Genomic DNA, 18016 nt, shown 5'->3' on the forward strand with positions numbered 1-18016 from the left:
CTGGGATCCAGGCCCCCATTGTTGGGCTTGGCACTCAGTGGAAAGTCTGCTTGAGATTTTCTTTCTCCCTCCCACCCCCCTCAATTAAATCTTTAAAAAAATTTTTTCCATCTCAGATATCACCTACAGATGGGCCATTCTCATATCTCTTTGAATCTTAGGTACAACGGAGATGATCATAAAGCACACATTTTTAAATTTGTGGCTAGGTAGAGTTTTTGGTTAATCTTTACTAAAGAGTCCTACACATCATTTATTTTGCACTTTACACTGTAAAGAACATACAACCACTGATTTCTAGCATACCTGTTTGATAGCCACCCTCTTGGTCAGATGGAAGAACATTTTTTCCACTTAAAAGAAGTAGAAGTTTAACAAGACAAATGCCTGTTAATATGTATCAAATGAACAACTAACAATTAGTACCTGACCTTGGAATATATAGGCAAGGGACAGTATTTCACATTCTCTTCAATTTCAAACAAAAATAATTTATTTTAATTAAACAATTTCTTGGCATTGTTCAAAACATTAATCAAGCCATTATCGCATACTACTTCTTTACAAAGGAAAGTTTCCAACCTTGGTTTAAAAAAAGGCAAACCAGTAAGCTACATTAGAGATTAGATAGAATATATAGCCTATGCAGCCACATGAGAAATAGTTTCTGCTGCTTTCTTATTACACAGGTAGTTGCTTCCTTTAGCTAAAGCCTGGAGTCTTGTATTTGTTTTATGCATATTGGGTTTTGTTCTATCACTTGGCAGGAGATTGTACTCCCTGGAGTCAGCTGTGTTCATTGGTCAATAAATTCCAGCATCTGACACCAATTCCATTAATCACAGACAAGCTTGAATAAGTGAGTAAGATAATAGAAAGACAAAAATATCTGGTGAACAGTGAACACTGTTTATGTATGTATGCTATTCAGTTAATATAGAAGAGATCTGAGATATTCTTTTGAGTTCAAGGTATTTGAAACTGTCTATCAAAAAGGATAAAGGCCTCCTACATGAAACACTTTATCTCAGGCAAAAGATGTGTAAGCCAACTAATACATTATATTACTAATATGTTAATACCACCACCCTGCAAGAATTTAGATAGATTTCCGTGTGAAGTCATCCTTGTTATATCCTTGTTTATAAATGATAGGCCACTTAGAATCAAAAAGTCGGGACATTTCATGATTGTACTATATCAATACAGCACAGATTTGGTTTACAGAATGATAATTCCTAATTTGGTTAATGAAAAATCACTAGCTCAATGAGTAAAATGTTACATTTCAAAAACACTAACAATTTATAAGTTGCTCTACATTAACAAGCAGGTATAGACTCTTTGAAGAAAATTACTTTATCCAGTTACATACTTACATTTTCATTATGGACCACTGAAGGCACAGATTTAGACTGAAACCTTTGTGGTGCTCTTTCTACTTCTCATTGAATACTGTAGAATTATAATAGTTCACACACCACATAGTTTTTCAACTATTTCATTACTTCAAGTATTAACACTGTGATTAAAAAAAATTTTGTCTTAAAAACTTTGAAACACAGTAAGCATATGGAGATGGAATAACCTGTAAGAGATAACTATTCAACTTTATGCACTCTTCATCTTTATGCAATATAAACAGAAACATAACCTATTCATTTTGCCATTTGCTCTTTTTTGCAACTTAAAGCAACTTATTACTGTTTTTCTCAGGTATTAATGGCCTCTTATTTTTATGAATGGTTATTTAGGCATTTCACATGCTTTATAAAACCATGTCTAAGAAATTTTAATTCCATTCTTTATGAGAGGCTGTTATTTACAATTACTATCAAAGGTAGAATTGTCTCTTTGAAACACCTTAAGTTTATTAATAAGTAGCATATGTCTGATTCTTAGCCGGAACATGGAGCTGGAGGGTGCTCTTTCGTACTGGAAAATCAACTACATAATGTGGAACAGTATGTGCAAATGTATATACCGAAGAACTCTGCAAAAGTTTAATCAAAATCTGCTTTCAGTTTGTTAATTTCTTGAGAGTGCCACTGAGGGAGCATGACCAGATCATGAATCTCTTCAGAATTAATTCTTATAAAGACAGTTTTGATTATGTTGATCCAAGTAATGCAGTGGTGGCAGGTTGGGTAAAGGCAAAGTTTTATTTTTAGTTTCCCCAAATGCTGTCTCACTTGATTTAGGAGGGCTTGGGAATACCCAAGAATTATCTTCCAGAGAATTTCTGCCATAAGAGTTGTGTTCCTGAAAGTTAGTACCATCATGAAGAATGGATCGCTCATTATCTGTCCATGATTGGAGAATTGCTTTCTCTGATAAAACTTTTATATCTCCTGGTAAAGGGGAAGATGTGGTATGGCAAACAGTTTTGCCGTTTGGTGAGAGGGGGGAATGTCTTTTGTATGTTGCAGTAAAATTCGCCAAGTGCAGTTTTGTGCTGTCTCTCCCAAGGTCTTCCATGCATCCTACTGGGGCACAGGCTAAAAAGAAAACAGGCTAAATGTCAGTTGTCAAGGCATTTGTGATCATAAAATACGTAACATTTCATTAATTTGGTTACATCTAGAACTGGAAATAAAATTAACATTTCTAAGTGTGATCACTGGGGCATTGTGACTTGACGACAGATGAAAAATGATCTGAGTTCTAATCCTGGATCACTATTTACTGACATTGTGACTTTACTTTAAAATCACTTAATTACTTCCAGGTGTCACTTGTCTGCAAAACTGACATAGTAATCCTGCCTTGCCTATATCACAGAATTATTAATGAAGATGAAGAATTCCATAGTTTAAGAAGTTGGAAACCAATAAAGTTAAAATACAGGAAGGATCCCCTTTTTGTCTCTTAATGTGGCTAGAAAAGGTTTGTAGACTATTTACGTGTCAGTGGAAACTAAGCTGTTCTAAAGTAATGTTAAATATATCCTTTGCTTATTCAAATCTTTTTTCCACAGGTGCTTTAAAAGTAAATTTTTTCAGAAATAATTATATTGTGAACTGATGAGGCCTAAATGAAGTTTTAATATATATCCGAAGGCTTTTATGGATAAAAGTTTGAATAAAACTTATAAAATAATCCTGTTTCTTAAATAAACACACATTTCTGCTATGGTTACAGTAATAGGTCAAGGAAAAAAAATGTGTTCAGTACACACGTAATGGCTTAGAAAACAAATTGCTTTAAAGCTGTTATTTAGTGATAGCCAGCATAACGGTAGTATGAGCTTATGAACTTCTCTTCCCCTTCCAATTCAACCAACTAGGACAGAATGCTAGGAATTAGAACAAAGACTTCAATCTATAATTTTATAAGAAACTGAACCACATTGTAAAATAAGCTCACTCCCTTTTTTTCTTGGGAAGAGGGACAGGAGTAGAGGAGACATAGAAGTAATGGTGCTCCACTTCTGGACAAGAGTGATCTGTAGGTTAGGAGAAAAGGTGATTTAGTCTGTCTCTATTCCTCAAAGCACTGAGTTCTGCAGTAAGGAGTGGTGGCCTTAAGCCTGCCACTGTTGTAGTGTGCTAGAAAATTTATGGTCTGATACACCGAAAGAACTCATCCTTCAGCTCAGAAGGGACACATGAATGAGTCATTCTCAAATACGGAAAGAGCATTTCTCCTATATTATTCTTTGGAAATTGTATTTATTATATAAACAAAGAGCCTCACTGAAAACTCCCTACAAAATTATTGTGCGTTCCTTTTAAAAGGACATACATTTGCCTCATATGTAACCCTGCCCTTGAAAAACTCAAGGGCAAAATGAACCATAAATTAAGTTGGAGCCTGCCAGGGCACCATATTAGTTTGCCTGATTCATAAATAACTCTCAGGAAACTGAAAGGAGTTTTGACTTCAGTTTTCCTTTTTCCCTCCTAGTAAATACTCCTGAGGAGATTTATAAAATACTCTTGTGCCCTCTTTAGGGGTAATACGAGGTGCATATAATTTTAAATTAGGTGGTGGCGATTATTTTTTATAAAAAGTCACATCTCATTCCTTTAAAATAAACTTAAGGCATTCAAATTTACAACTTTTCAGAATATACCTATTATGTAATAAGTGCAAATGCACTGATTTTTCTCTGAGGTATAAAAATAGCTTTGGCAAAGTAGCCACTACTATGTTAGCCCAAAACTCAAAAAGTTTAGTCAGCCAAGCAGTTACATATGAAAAGCAAATCAATGAAAATTTTCATTTCATTGAAAGGGATAAGGGGATAATGCCTAGTCTCCATTCTAAACAATCTATCCTTTATGGAAAGAAAAATTAAGTTTACCAAATGAAAAGAACCCAATGAATGCATCAAAGTAATTTTTTTCAAAACAATTTAAAGAGCTAGGTCTTTGATATGTTCTATAGCACTGTAATGAAAAATAGCTTTTGGTGTCTTGGTCTCTCTTTTTTTTTTTTTTAATATAAGAAGGAGTTGTGGTAAAAGGTCAACTAGAGCTAACTTAACACCTCAGCCTTATACACAAAAGCAACACTTGGCTGAGAAAAAAAGCCACAAGGGGAAAAGAATACAGTACTGAAGAAAAAAACACATCAGCAACACCTTTATGTGTGAAGTTGACCAGTATGAGAATGAAGCCAAAGCAGAGAATAGGTAGACTGTGAACATACTATATATACTTTGGCTTATCAAAATCATCTGATGAAATTTCGATAAGAAACGATAGCCAGTTGCTCCTCAAGCTGTTTGGCTGGAATCAGTGGTTTCCAGCAAACATTAACTTGCCTTTCTTGATTGTAGTTGGGGTTTTCAGTTTTCTTAGTAGTTCAGCTTGTACTTGAGTCACCAAATGTAAATTAGACATTTCTCTCTTCAGTTCCCAGTATGCATTTTGCATATTATCACTGAAATACAGTTTTTTTAAAAAAGTTAATGGTTATAATTTTATAGACAGAAAGGAGTGACTTTAACATAGAAATGAGCATATCTGCATTTCTGCTCCAATTAGTTTTGAGATGATATAAATTAAAACTTCCTCATTAAATAACTGAAATACAATTAGGGCATTAGAACAAGTAAAAAGATCTTATTCATAAGAATACTGACCTAATTTCTAGCCATTAATTGAACTATATTAAACAGAAGGGTATTACAAAAATTATTACAACCAAGTTTATTAATTATAGCCTATCATGTGCTGTGCTGTGACTATAAAAGTAAGGGGTATGGCCTTCATTTACAAATCTGATAAAAAATAAAGTGACATTCATGTATAGAGTTTTAATTTGTATTTATCTCTTGATTATTTGGTTTTGACATTGTGAATTGAAATGTATCAACTGAATATATACCCAAATCCACATTAAAATTTAGGTTTCATGCATTTCATTCTTTTATGTTTGACTGGGCTGTCTCATATTGTTGGTTCTAAACCAATGTGACATGACAGCACAAGAAGAGCCATATGATTTCCTGGTAAGGGAAAAGAAGCGAGAGAGGATTATATGAAACAGAAATTACAAACTTCATAAATGCCAGTCATTTTCATAATTTGAGAAGTTATAAATTAGTTATTTTAAACCTAATTTGCGAAAGTTTCATTCTCCCATTAAACATGGATATTCATGATTTTTTTTTTTTGGCTTTTAACTGCCAACTAAATAAACTGAAATCTTCAATATATATTCTTACTTTGCTATACAAGAATATGTAAAATTTTAAGTATAAAAACAACTGATCTCATAGCATTCAAATGACCGTTACTGCCTCTTAAAGATATTGGCATAAATTTAATAAGTAAATCAAGTTAGAAAATATGGCAGTTTTTATCTAGCTATACACAAAAACCTTTGAACAAACCAAGGGATAATACTCTTGATATCTAAATCTAACATCCTATTCAAATTACAATGCAACAGACCTACTCAAAAACCATCATTCTGAATGTAAGCTTATATATGTTTTTTTTTTTTTGTCAGATATTTCTATTCCACTCAGACTACAATTCTTTCACTAGAAGCAGAATATACTGCTTTTGGGAAAAATCTACATGTTTTAGTCTACTGTAAATGTCATTTGTCAAACAGTAGTCTATTAAAAATCACAGGGCTTTTTGCAGGTTTTTGATAAGTGTGAAATAATTACTTCACAAAAATTAGTTAACCACCTCCACTTCACCAGTAAACATCTGAGATGTATGCTACAATGAATGTCTCACATAGGAACCTGTCTTAAGTGTGAAGAGTTGTTGGTTCCTTGTTGCAATTGTGGGTATTCGGTATGCTTTCCAAAGAGTTAAATTACACAGCAGTAAGTGTAAATGCTGTATATGTGCTAATTCATGCAGACAGTCATGATATGAATAATACAGTTCAAAAATAGTGTTTAATTATTGGCATGAGATGGTAAATCAGTACCTGACTTTGAGAAAAGCAAAGCAAATACCCAAGACTATGTTTGGATCCTAGAATATCAAACACATTTAATCATTCAAAATAGCTAAGCATGTAAAACAAAAGAAAAACAATTATAATGGAAGTGTTAAAGCAGTATCTAATACACATTTTCCAATTCAATTTAATGAACACTGCTTATATACTAGGTTAAACTAAAAACTAGGTCACCAAGTTTAACATACATCTAAGTCTTTTTCTTTGCCCTTAATGTCACCTGATTAAAAACTACAGCTTAAAAAAAAAAAAAAAAATTACTAAGTATAAGCTCTCCCCCTTGTGGATTTCAAAGTAATAACAGTCACTTTAAAGTCCTATAGTCTTCAAAGTATGTTAAAAAAATTCTATTTGAACAAAGTACTTAAACATTACTTAAGTGAGATTGGAAAAGGCAAACTGTCATCCACAAATCTTCAACAGAGTTCCAATTAACCTTCACTTACCTAGATATTTTTGAAATTGTACAGGCTGGCTGTGCCCCAGCTCCCCAACCAACCAGGAGTATGAATTTAAGTTTTGGTTTAAATGACACAGGTGCATATATATGTATAGGTGGGTGTGTGTATATTACATACATATTACATTCATATATATGTGTGTGTGTGTGTGTATGAAATTATAAAATGAGCACTGAGATGCAACACTAAAAAGCATCCCAAATGAGAACCCTACAAAACAAAACAGACGAAACAAAATGGGTGAAATGCCTAACAATAAATGCTCAACCATGTTCTCACACCAACTTGGCAAGCTGGGTAACCACATTTTCCACGTGAGGAAACAGGTTCAGGAGAACTTACTCCATACTCAACATGTTGCTGATCAAAACCATCTTTTATTTTTTTTAAAGACTTTATTTATTTATTTGAGAGAGAGAGAGAGAGAGAGAGCACATGAGAGGGGGGAGGGTCAAGGGAGAAGCAGACTCCCTGTCGAGCAGGGAGCCCGATGCGGGACTTGATCCAGGGACTCCAGGATCATGACCTGAGCTGAAGGCAGTCGCTTAACCAACTGAGCCACCCAGGCGCCCCAAAACCATCTTTTAATTATCCCCAGTCTAAGGACTGCTTGCTGCCTTTTTGGGGTAACATTTTTCATATCATTATTACCATCATCTTCATCACACATTTACCCAAGCACCTCCAATATGCTGGCTGCCAACACAACCTTCTTAACCTCAAATTTCAACCCTCTAAATTTTAAATGTAACATACCTCCTTTTTGAGATATGTGAATAAGCAGATTTCATGTCCTGCTTACGAAGTCAAATTGTGTAAAAGCCCAGTTTTAATTTTTTTAAAGATTTTATTTATTTGACAGAGAGAGAGAGAGTGCGAGAGCAGGAACACAAGCAGGGGGAATGGAAGAGGGAGAAGCCGGCTTCCCGCCAAGCAAGGAGCTCCGTATGCATGGAGCCAGATCCCAGGACCCTGGGATCATGACCTGAGCTGAAGGCAGACGCTTAACGACTGAGCCACCCAGGTGCCCTAAAAGCCCAGTTTTCTTAATTGACACTATACATTCAAAACTCTTCAATAGTGAAACGAGTATTCCTTGTCTAAGAAAAATCTTAATTTTTTACTTCACCTATTTGTGTTTTTCCTTAGCTTCTGAAAAAAATTTACTGAACTATTAACATTCCCCAGAGGAACGAAAATCAAAGTATGAGATATCTTACCCAAGAGGTAAAGATTTAAAATGCGTATTTTGACAACTGTGATTCCCCACAACCAAGAGTCTTTTAGACATTTTTGATTGTGAGGCCCAGCAAGGAATCATTTTACACTGCAACCCAAAGAAAACAAGTTATGAGAAACCATACTTACCCCCTTATTATGTTTAATACAATCTGGTATGTTCTATTCTGTTTTATTCAATATTTGTATAAAATACTTCTCTCAACACACAGTTTCATGACCACTAAGGGAACACAGCACGGTTTGAAAAACACTAACCTAATCCATATTTCCTAAAGATTTACATTTTAAGAAGTTCACAATGTAAGTTTACTCCATACCTAGATATGTTTAAGAACAACAACTAAAGCTAACACCAAACCGAACACTGGCAGGAAACAGGCCAAATTTGATTGAGCTGTTGTTAAATGATGTTGCACACAGTAAGTACCATATAAAAGGCCTCCAGCAACTAAAGTTTCACTCTATATGAGGTACCTCATTTGCCTGGCAATATAATGGAGGAAATATGAAAAAAAAAGTTTTCCCAAAAAGGGTGTTTTACAAAGAAATGAAAAACAATCTGGGACTCTTGGGTGGCTCAGTCGGTTAAGTGTCTGCCTTTGGCTCAGGTCATGACCCAGAGTCCTGGGATTGAGCCCCGCATCAGGCTCCCTGCTCAGCAGGAGAGTCTGCTTCTCCCCCTCCCTGTGCCCCTACCTCCGCTCATGCTCTCTCTCTCTCTTGCTCACTCTCTCTCAAATAAAATCTTTAAAAAAAAAAAAGCCTTAAAAATATATAAACTTGAACTTAAAAGTTTTGTGGAAACATTCCTATGTACCTTTTTGCTAATGTAGTAAACTTACATCTGAATTATTCCACTTAAAAGTGATGAGGTAACTTAAAAATATCAATAAAACACAGGACTATAAACTGGGAATAGGTATAAATGGTAAGGTGAAGGAAAAACAAGATAAAATGCAGCTAGCTCATAGCAGTTAGCTATGAGGCTAACATAAAAATGCATGATAAAAAGTTTACCAAGGAATAAGCTACAAATTTGGTTATTAGTTTCTAGTTACTAACCAAAAAAGGGAAACCTAATTAGTTTTGCAATTCATACTGTTTACATAAAATAAATGCAAACCAACCTGTATAAAACCATAAGTATACTTTGAGCACTAGTGGAGCCATTAGGACATGCTTTAATTATACAGTTCTTTTAGCAGACAAGTAACTCTCAAAGTGAAGAACTTAAGGCAAATCTTTCTAAAAACTGTTTCTCTCAGCTGATACTCTGAGTTAATACTAAGCTTTAGAGAATTCAAAACTGCACTCTGAAGCCAAAATTACATAGACTTGGGTAGCCTCAAAAACTAGACTCATCTCCTTGTACCTTTGTCCTCTTAAATCCTGGTGTAGAGATCCCTCATTATCTTGTTAGTTATATGATGTCTTTAAAGACATTTGGGGGCAGAGGCAGCTTTTTGAGTTATTCTCAGTAGATGTAAACCAAATTATGTAAAATTTCCCATGAATGGAAGCAGAAGTCTCATTCTGTATCACGTATCCCTAATACACAATATACATATAGCCCTTTCATTTGATGTACTCTGATTCTATCCAAAAATGGTTTGAAGAGGCTTATAAAACTGATAAATACAACAAAATGAGGGGAAACCTGGGTTGACAGGAGAAAAGATAATTTTGATAAAGAAAACTTTCAGAAATATGGGGTGCCTGGGTGGCTCAGTTGGTTATGCATCCAACTCTTGGTTTCGGCTCAGGTCATGATCTCATGGTGGTGAGACAGAGGCCCTGTGTCGGGATCCATGCTCGGTGGGAAGTCCGCTTCCCCTCTCCCTCTGCCCCTCCCCTGCTCACACATACGCCTTTCTAAGATAAATAAATATATCTTAAACACAACTTTCAGAAATAATTTACATGGACACTGACCTAGACACACTGTTTAAAAAGGAAAAACTTCCTTGCTGGTAAAGTTAGATGAAACTTGAAGGCATAACAGAAGAACTGTCCAAATGGCAGAGTTTAATAGTTGCAAGAGAGATGTGTTATGACCCACAAGGCTTAAATATGCTGGTCCCTTACAGAAAAAGTTTGCCTATCCCCTGGATCTAGAAAATTGGCTGCAATCTTCAAATTGTTTGCCCTAGTTGCTCATTTCTCTCAATTAGGTTTTTTGATAGGAATAGGAAGGAGCCATTTCACATTATTTACTTTTGACTAGTAAACTAGAAGCCAAATGATCCAATAATGAAGTCAACTCACTATTTTTCATTGGATGAAAGAATCCATATACAGAAGGGATGTAAAATAAGATAATTTGAAACACAGTACATGTTACTTAAATAAAAATGACGTCTTAAAGTAATATACATGAACACTTATAGATACTTTTGTTTTTACCCTAGGAGGACAGTTCTCTTAAAATTCACGTTATACCAAAGACTAAGGTGGTCCAAGTATGCCCTTAGGACAAGATGGTATTACTGTATATGGAAATGTATAATTCTTCATGCAAAATCAGGATTACAGAATACTTTCTACACAGCTAGCTCCCTAAAGCCCTATCTAAAATATTGAGGCCTCACAATATATACCTTTCTACTAAAGTTCAAGCCAACTGTTGAAGAGCAGTTAAAATTTGTTTTTCATAAATCCACTGTGGTCAGAGATTACATGCAGTACCCAAATAGTATCCATTCGCTTTTAAGTTTAAATCATAACAGAAATCTAGGTAAGCTATACAAAGTGGCCTACAAAAGAATATGCTATTTCTGAATGTTGAAGAATGTTCATACCTTGAAATGCTCAGTCTTTGGAGATCGCTGCTCTTCAGATTGTCTTCCTGAGATTGATCCTATTATTTGTTTAAAAAAAAAATTAAAGTTGTAATTGTTAAGAAGTATAGATCTGTTTCCCAACTAGTGCCTTATGATGTGGAAATTTCACATATACAGGGGCCCATGGTTACAAAATATTGGGAAACACTGTTCAACTTAAATAGGTTCCTACACTTTAGGACTTCTCAGAACCTTTGGTAAAGATAACAGCACATTGTGAATCACTAAATGGGCTATTAATAGGTACCTGAGACCTCTACAAAAACTCCATTTTAAAGATCCAGTGTTTTCTAAATTTCTTTGGCCCTAGTGTCTTTTTTTCCAAAGGATCAACTTTTCTGAATATAAATGACTGGAATACTGGGGGGAAGTTTAAAAGGGCCATAAGTGGAACTGACGCTCATTATCTCATTGATCTCATTAATACTAAACAGTAATCTACTGAGTAACCCCCCTCGAAAAAAACCCTCATTATTATATCCATGTAGGAATGCTATTTCACACTTTAAAAGATGTTATAAAATGTTTCACAGAAAATACCACCTCAGAAGTATTTGTAAATATGGCTACAGTAGATATAAGATTAATAAAGTGAACATAATTTTTTCTCCGACTTGCTCTCTGATTCCCACATCCAAGGGGACTCTGATCAGCAATACCTTTGAACAAAATTTAAAAGTATACATCTCACAACATCAAGATTTCAACTTGGAACCTCTGATAAGTTTATTTTGAGCATTCCAGTCTTCCTTTTCCTGGTTCATTTCTTTATCTTAGTTGTGAGCATTTTTAAATTTTAAATCCCTCCCTCACCCTGTCAAAGAAGTTCCTATGAGGTTCGAGAACTAAGTCTTAAATTTTATTATTTATTTAAAGATTTTATTTATTTGACAGAGAGAGACAGCAAGAGCAGGAATATAAGCAGGGGGACCAGGAGAGGGAAAAGCAAGCTTCCCACTGAGCAGGGAGCCCGATACGGGGCTTGATCCCAGGACCCTGGAGATCATGACCCGAGCCAAAGGCAGACGCTTAACAACTGAGCCACCCAGGCACCCCTTAAATTTTTTAAAACAATTTTATTAAACTCGTTTCTTAGTCTTTCAGATGCCATTTCAGCAGTAAATGAAAAATTTCTAAAGTTTCTTCTACCTTCAAATGTCTATGATTTATGATAGATGAATTAAACTAAAAGCAAATCCCCTAGCACCATCTAGTGGGAAAGAGTAACTAATAAGAACTGAACTGTAATACACACACCCTCTTAACAGTACTGCTTTTCTGGATTACCTTAAGTTTTTTTGAAACACACTGACTTACTGAGTACACTATATACTAGGCATTGTGCTAAATGTGTTATATGTTATCTAACCTTTATGGAAAAGACATATTTAAAAGTCTCCTTTAAAGAAAACAAGTTCAGAAGAAGTAAATGATATTCCTAATGTTACACAGTTAATAAGCAACACCATAATTATAAGCCAATTTTTTTACATGGTACTGCTACCTACTCTATAAGGAAATATCCATTATGTAAAAAGCTATCATTTTCCTTTCAAGGAAAATCTATTTACTGACAATTATAATTCAGAGCTTCCAGGTACAGATCTTTCTTGCAATCACATCTTTAAAAAAAAAAAAAAAAGCCTCTAGGGGCACCTGGGTGGCTCAATCAGTTAAGCATCTGCCTTCAGCTCAGGTCATGATCAGGGCCTAGGACTGAGGACCGCGTTGGGCTCTCTGTTCAGCAGGTAGTCTGCTTCTCCCTCTGCCCTTCCCCCTGTCTCGTGCTCTCAATTAAATAAAATCTTTAGAGGTCTTTTTTTTTTTTTTTTTAAAGAAGATGGCAGAGGAGAAGGATCCTATGCTCACCTCGTTCCACAGATACAACCAGGTAACATCCACATCAGTGTCAATAACCCAAAGAACTTACAGAACAGACGCTCCACGGCAAAAAGTAAAGAGGAGGCCAATCTGAAGAGGCAGGAATAGCAGGCAGGAGCTAAACACACCCACCCAAAGGACTGTCTGCAGAAGGGAGGGACACCACTGGCACAGAGAAGGAAGAAAAACAGACCCTCACACTAGGCACCCCAGGTATGGGGAACACATACAGGGAAAACGAATCCCTGTAACATTTGGCTTTGAAAACCCAGAGGGGCCTAATTACCCCACAAAAAGAAGAGAAAGAAAGGAGGCAGAAAAGCTGAAGAGCTGAAAACTTCCCAAATCTGGGGGAAGAAACAGAAATCCAGATACAGTAGGCACAGAAAGCCCCCCATCCCAAGAGGTCCACAGCAAGACACAGAGTAACTAAAATGGCAAAAAGTAGTGACAAAGATAAATTTTAAAAGCAGTAAGAGGAAACATATACAAGAAATACCCAGGATTATAAGAGAATATTATGAAAAATAATATGCCAACAAACTAGGAAACCTAGAAGAAATGGGAGAAATTCCTACAAACATACAATCTCCCAAAAGAGAATCAGGAAGAAATAGAAAATTTGAACAGACCAACTACCAGCAATGAAATTAAATAATCAAAAAATTACCAACAAACAAAAGTCCAGGACCAGATGGCTTCACAGGCAAATTATACCAAACATTTAAAGAAGAATTAATACCTATTCCTCTCAAACTATTCCAAAAATTTGAAGAGAAAGGAAAGCTTCCAAATTCATTATACAAGGCCAGCCTTACCCTGATACCAAAACCAGATAAAGATACTACAAAAAAAGGGAACTACAGGCCAATATCACTGATGAACACAGCTGCAAATTCCTCAACAAAATACTAGCAAACCAAATCCAACAATACATTAAAAAAAAAAATCATTCACCGTGATCAAGGAGAATTTATTCCTGGGAAGCAAGGGTGGTTCCATATTCCCAAATCGATCAATGTGATACATCACATGAACAGGAGAAAGGATAAAAACCATATGATCATTCCAATAGATGCAGAAAAAGCATTTGACAAAATTCAGTATCTGTTCATGATAAAAACCCTCAACAAAGTAGGTATAGAAGATACATGCCACAACATTATAAAGGCCTTTTATGAAAAACTCATAGCTAACATAATACTCAAGAGGGAAAAATGGAGAGCTTCCCCCCTAAGGTCAGGAAGAAGACAAGGATGTCCACTTTCACCACTTTTATTCAACACGGTACTGGAAATGGCAGCCACAGCAATCAGACAAGAAAACAAAAAGGCATTCAAATTGGTAAGGAAGAAGCAAAACTTACCACTGCTTGCAGATGACAGAATACTGTATGTAGAAAACCTGAAAAGACCACCAAAAAGCTACTAAAACCGATGAATGAATTCAGTAAAGCTGCAGGACACAAAATCAATATATAGAAATCTGTTGCATTTCTATACACTAATAATGAAGTAGCAGGAAGAAATTAGGGAAACAATCCTATTTACAACTACATCAAAAATAATAAAATACCTAGGAATAAACTTAACCAAGTAAGTGAAATACCTGTACTCTGAAAACTCTACGGCACTGATGAAAAAAATTGAAGATGACACAAACAAATGGAAAGATACTCCATGCTCATGGATTGGTAGAACAAACTGTTAAAATGTTCACTCTACCCAAAGCCATTTACAGATTTAATGCAATCCCTATCAAAATACCAAGAGTACTTTTCACAGAACTAGACACATTATACTAAAATTTGTATGGAACCACAAAAGACCCTGAATACCCAAAGCAATCTTGAGAAAGAAGAACAAAGCTGGAGATAGCACAATCCCAGATTTCAAGATATACTACAAAGCTGTAGTAATCAAAACAGTACAGTACTGCCACAAAAACAGACCGAACAGAGAACTGAGAAATAAACCCATGCCTATATGGCCAATTAATCTATGAAAAAAGAGGCAAGAATATGCAATGGGGAAAAGACAATCTCTTCAACAAATGGTTTTGGGAAAATTGGACAGCTATATGCAAAAGAATGAAACTGCACCACTTTCTTACACCATACACAAAAGTAAACTCAAAATGGATTAAAGACCTAAATGTGAGACCTGAAACCATAAAACCAGAAGACAACATAGGCAGTAATCTCTTTGTCATTGGCCTTAGCAACATTGGGATTACATCAAAATAAAAAGCTTCTGCACAGCAAAGGAAACAATCAACAAAACTAAAAGACAACCTATTGAATGGGAGAAGATACTGGCAAATGACATATCTGATAAAGGGTTAGAATTCAAAACATATAAAGAACTTACACAAGTCTAAACATATAAAGAACTTACACAAGTCAACATCTAAAAAACAATCTAATTAAAAATGGGCAGAGGACTGACTTCCAGGTTTTAAAGAGGGCACGTACTGAATGGAGCACTGGGTGTTATACGCAAACAATGAATCATGGAATACTACATCAAAAACTAATGATGTAGTGTATGGTGATTAACATAACATAATAAAAAAAAAATGGGCAGAGGACCTGAATAGGCATCTGTTCAAAGAAGATATACAGATAGCCAAAAGACACACGAAAAGATGCTCAACATAACTCATCATCGGGAAAATGCAAATCAAAACTACAATGAGATATCACCTTGACACCTATCAGAATGGCTAAAATCAAAAAATGCAAGAGACAAGTATTGACGAGGATGAGGAAAAAAAGGAACCCACATGCATGTCAGTGAGAATGCAAACTGGTGTAATCCACTTTAGTCTGGAAGTTCCTCAAAAAGTTAAAAACAGAATTACCATGAGTGTGTGTGTGTGTGTGTGTGTGTGTGTGTATGTGTATGTATACACACACACACACACACACACACACAAAGGGGACTATTACTCAGCCATAAAAAGAATGGAATCCTGCCATTTGCAACAACATGGATGAATCTAGAGAGTATAATGCAAATAAGCAAAGTAAGCCAGTCAGATAAAGACCAATACCGTGATTTCACTCACATGTAGAATAAAAAACAAATGAACAAAGTAAAAAAGAGACAAACCAAAAAACAGACTCTTAACTATAAAGAATGACTAGATGGTTACACCAAAGGGGAGGTGGGGGGGATGGATCAAATATGTGAAGGAGATTAAGAGTACACTTATCATGATGAGCAGTTAGTATAGAATTGCTCCCATCCAAATACTAACCAGGCCTGACCCTGATGAATCACTATAGTGTACACCTGAAACTAACACTGTACGTTACACTGGAATTAAAATATTTTTAAAAATTAAAATTAAGAAAAATGTACATAAATAAACAAGAAAGTACATCAGCCAGCCAGCCAGCTAGCTAGCTTCTCAGGGGCTATGGCACCTAAGCTTGTGGGCTAGGATGCAGGAAGCCTTTGAAGGAACTGTATGTAACTGCAGAAATTAACTTCAGATGTTAAGTAGGAAAAGAAGTATTTTGCCCTAATAGGAACTAACAGTAATCTCTATAGTGTTTCCCCTTTATCAGGTCTGGGGGCTTGAAAACAAGTTCTCATTGTCCAGTTCAGAAGAATTCATTTGGCTAAGGCCAAGGTGGAATGCTGTATTATTCTTAATGCCTGGCTGCCAGGCAGGATGTCAGGACAGTTGGGATTCAGGCGCAGTGTCCTGGCTGGCAATCAGGGAAAACAGGAAGTAGTGTCTTTTTAGGTATTGGCATCCCAAAAGGAACCTGGGGTAGGTGACACAGTTCCTCAGTGGGGTTAGAATGCTGTGATTAGTAAAACAGTTGAGAAATAATTATCTAACTGGTTAACTTATTTAAAATACATGAATGTATATAATGGCTGTTTGACTCTAGACTACTAAACTTTTCTTATAACAACTATTTTAAACTTTGCACTTGGTACACTGCTCTCACACTACTCTTTTTCTCTACCATTTCTGCTTTTTCTCTGCAGCACTGTCATGACATCTAAAAACTTGTATTCAGCTCTGTTAGAACCCAATGTAAAGTATTAGTGAACAGACCTGGTGAGGACCTGAAAGGCAACTTGTGTTTCAGTGGATGACTTTAGGCTAACCATACTTCAGCAGCTCAGCACGGTTGTTTTTACTTTTTCCCCCCAATTCTTAAAATTCAGCTATTTGCTGAAAATTGAAGTTGCCCAAAAGTAATGAGACCTTTGAAAATTAGTAGACTCTGTCAAGTTTTTTCTTTTCTTTTTAAGAGTTCTAAAAACTAAGTTGCCTCTTGTGGTGTCTATATTAATCAAATTATTAAGTTAAAATGATAAACTTAAAAACTTTACAGAAAAAAATGACTTAAGGAAACTGAAGGAAAAGGAGTTTAAAAGGAACAGCTTTAATAAATTAATACACGAACTAGTAAGCTTTTTTAAAATGAGTTTTTTAAAACAATAAAATTATATAATTCTGGGATTATGCTAGAAGTATACAGTATATCAAATTTTAGACAAAATGATTAAAAGGGAAGATAAAGGTAAATTTTTCAGAGAATGTAACTCTCCAGGTAGTTATATGTTAACTCTATGATTTAATCTTTAGTTATAAATCCTAGAGATAGCATACACAGAATACTGAATTTCTCAATTTAATAATTCTGTAGTACCGTTTGTTTGGCTTTTTGTAGCTGTATTTTGAGGTCACTACATTCTTTCCTCAACAGTTCCAGCTCTTGTTCCAAACCATGGATCTTCAGGTCACAGCTCAACTTTTCCACCTCCCAGTTTGATGAAGGTGGATTTAAATTCCTCATCACTAAAAAAAGGATGGACATTAACTATTATTTTTGCCTTCTATATCTGTTGTAATTCCATAAAGGTTATACCAGTAAAATGTAGATAATACAAAAACTAATACAAAAGATGCACAACAGTTTTTTAAAAACAGTAATTACTTTCAAAGATCTATGCTAATGAGAATAAGAAACCTACCAATCTTGTTTCAGAATGTATTAATCACCACTACCCCTGACTTTCTGTTTAGGTTAAAGTACAAGTTTGTCAGTCTGGAACTTTAAAATATATAACACTAATCAAACACATGCTAAAACTGTTGACAAGTCAATAATATATAAGTCAAGGTTAAGAC

The 18016-nt window shown here is 35.3% G+C and overlaps 1 protein-coding gene across 1 annotated transcript in view; it reads right to left on the bottom strand.

Moving 5' to 3' along the window:
• Positions 1 to 475: 475 nt before the first annotated feature.
• Positions 476 to 18016, bottom strand: part of AZI2 (5-azacytidine induced 2) — a 34195-nt gene continuing 16654 nt past the window's right edge. Inside the window, exons 5-8 of the mRNA XM_028107113.2 lie at positions 17535 to 17683; positions 10934 to 10992; positions 4769 to 4887; positions 476 to 2498 (exon numbers count right to left, since the gene is read on the bottom strand). Of these exons, the coding sequence (XP_027962914.1) occupies positions 2086 to 2498; positions 4769 to 4887; positions 10934 to 10992; positions 17535 to 17683 (740 nt within the window). The 3' untranslated portion in view covers positions 476 to 2085. The remainder of the gene's footprint in view (positions 2499 to 4768; positions 4888 to 10933; positions 10993 to 17534; positions 17684 to 18016) is intronic.

The sequence above is a fragment of the Eumetopias jubatus genome, unplaced genomic scaffold, assembly GCF_037043125.1.
Source record: "Eumetopias jubatus isolate StellerSeaLion01/CBP00866 unplaced genomic scaffold, mEumJub1_p1.0 scaffold_1, whole genome shotgun sequence".
In the NCBI taxonomy this organism is placed as follows: Eukaryota; Metazoa; Chordata; class Mammalia; order Carnivora; family Otariidae; genus Eumetopias; species Eumetopias jubatus.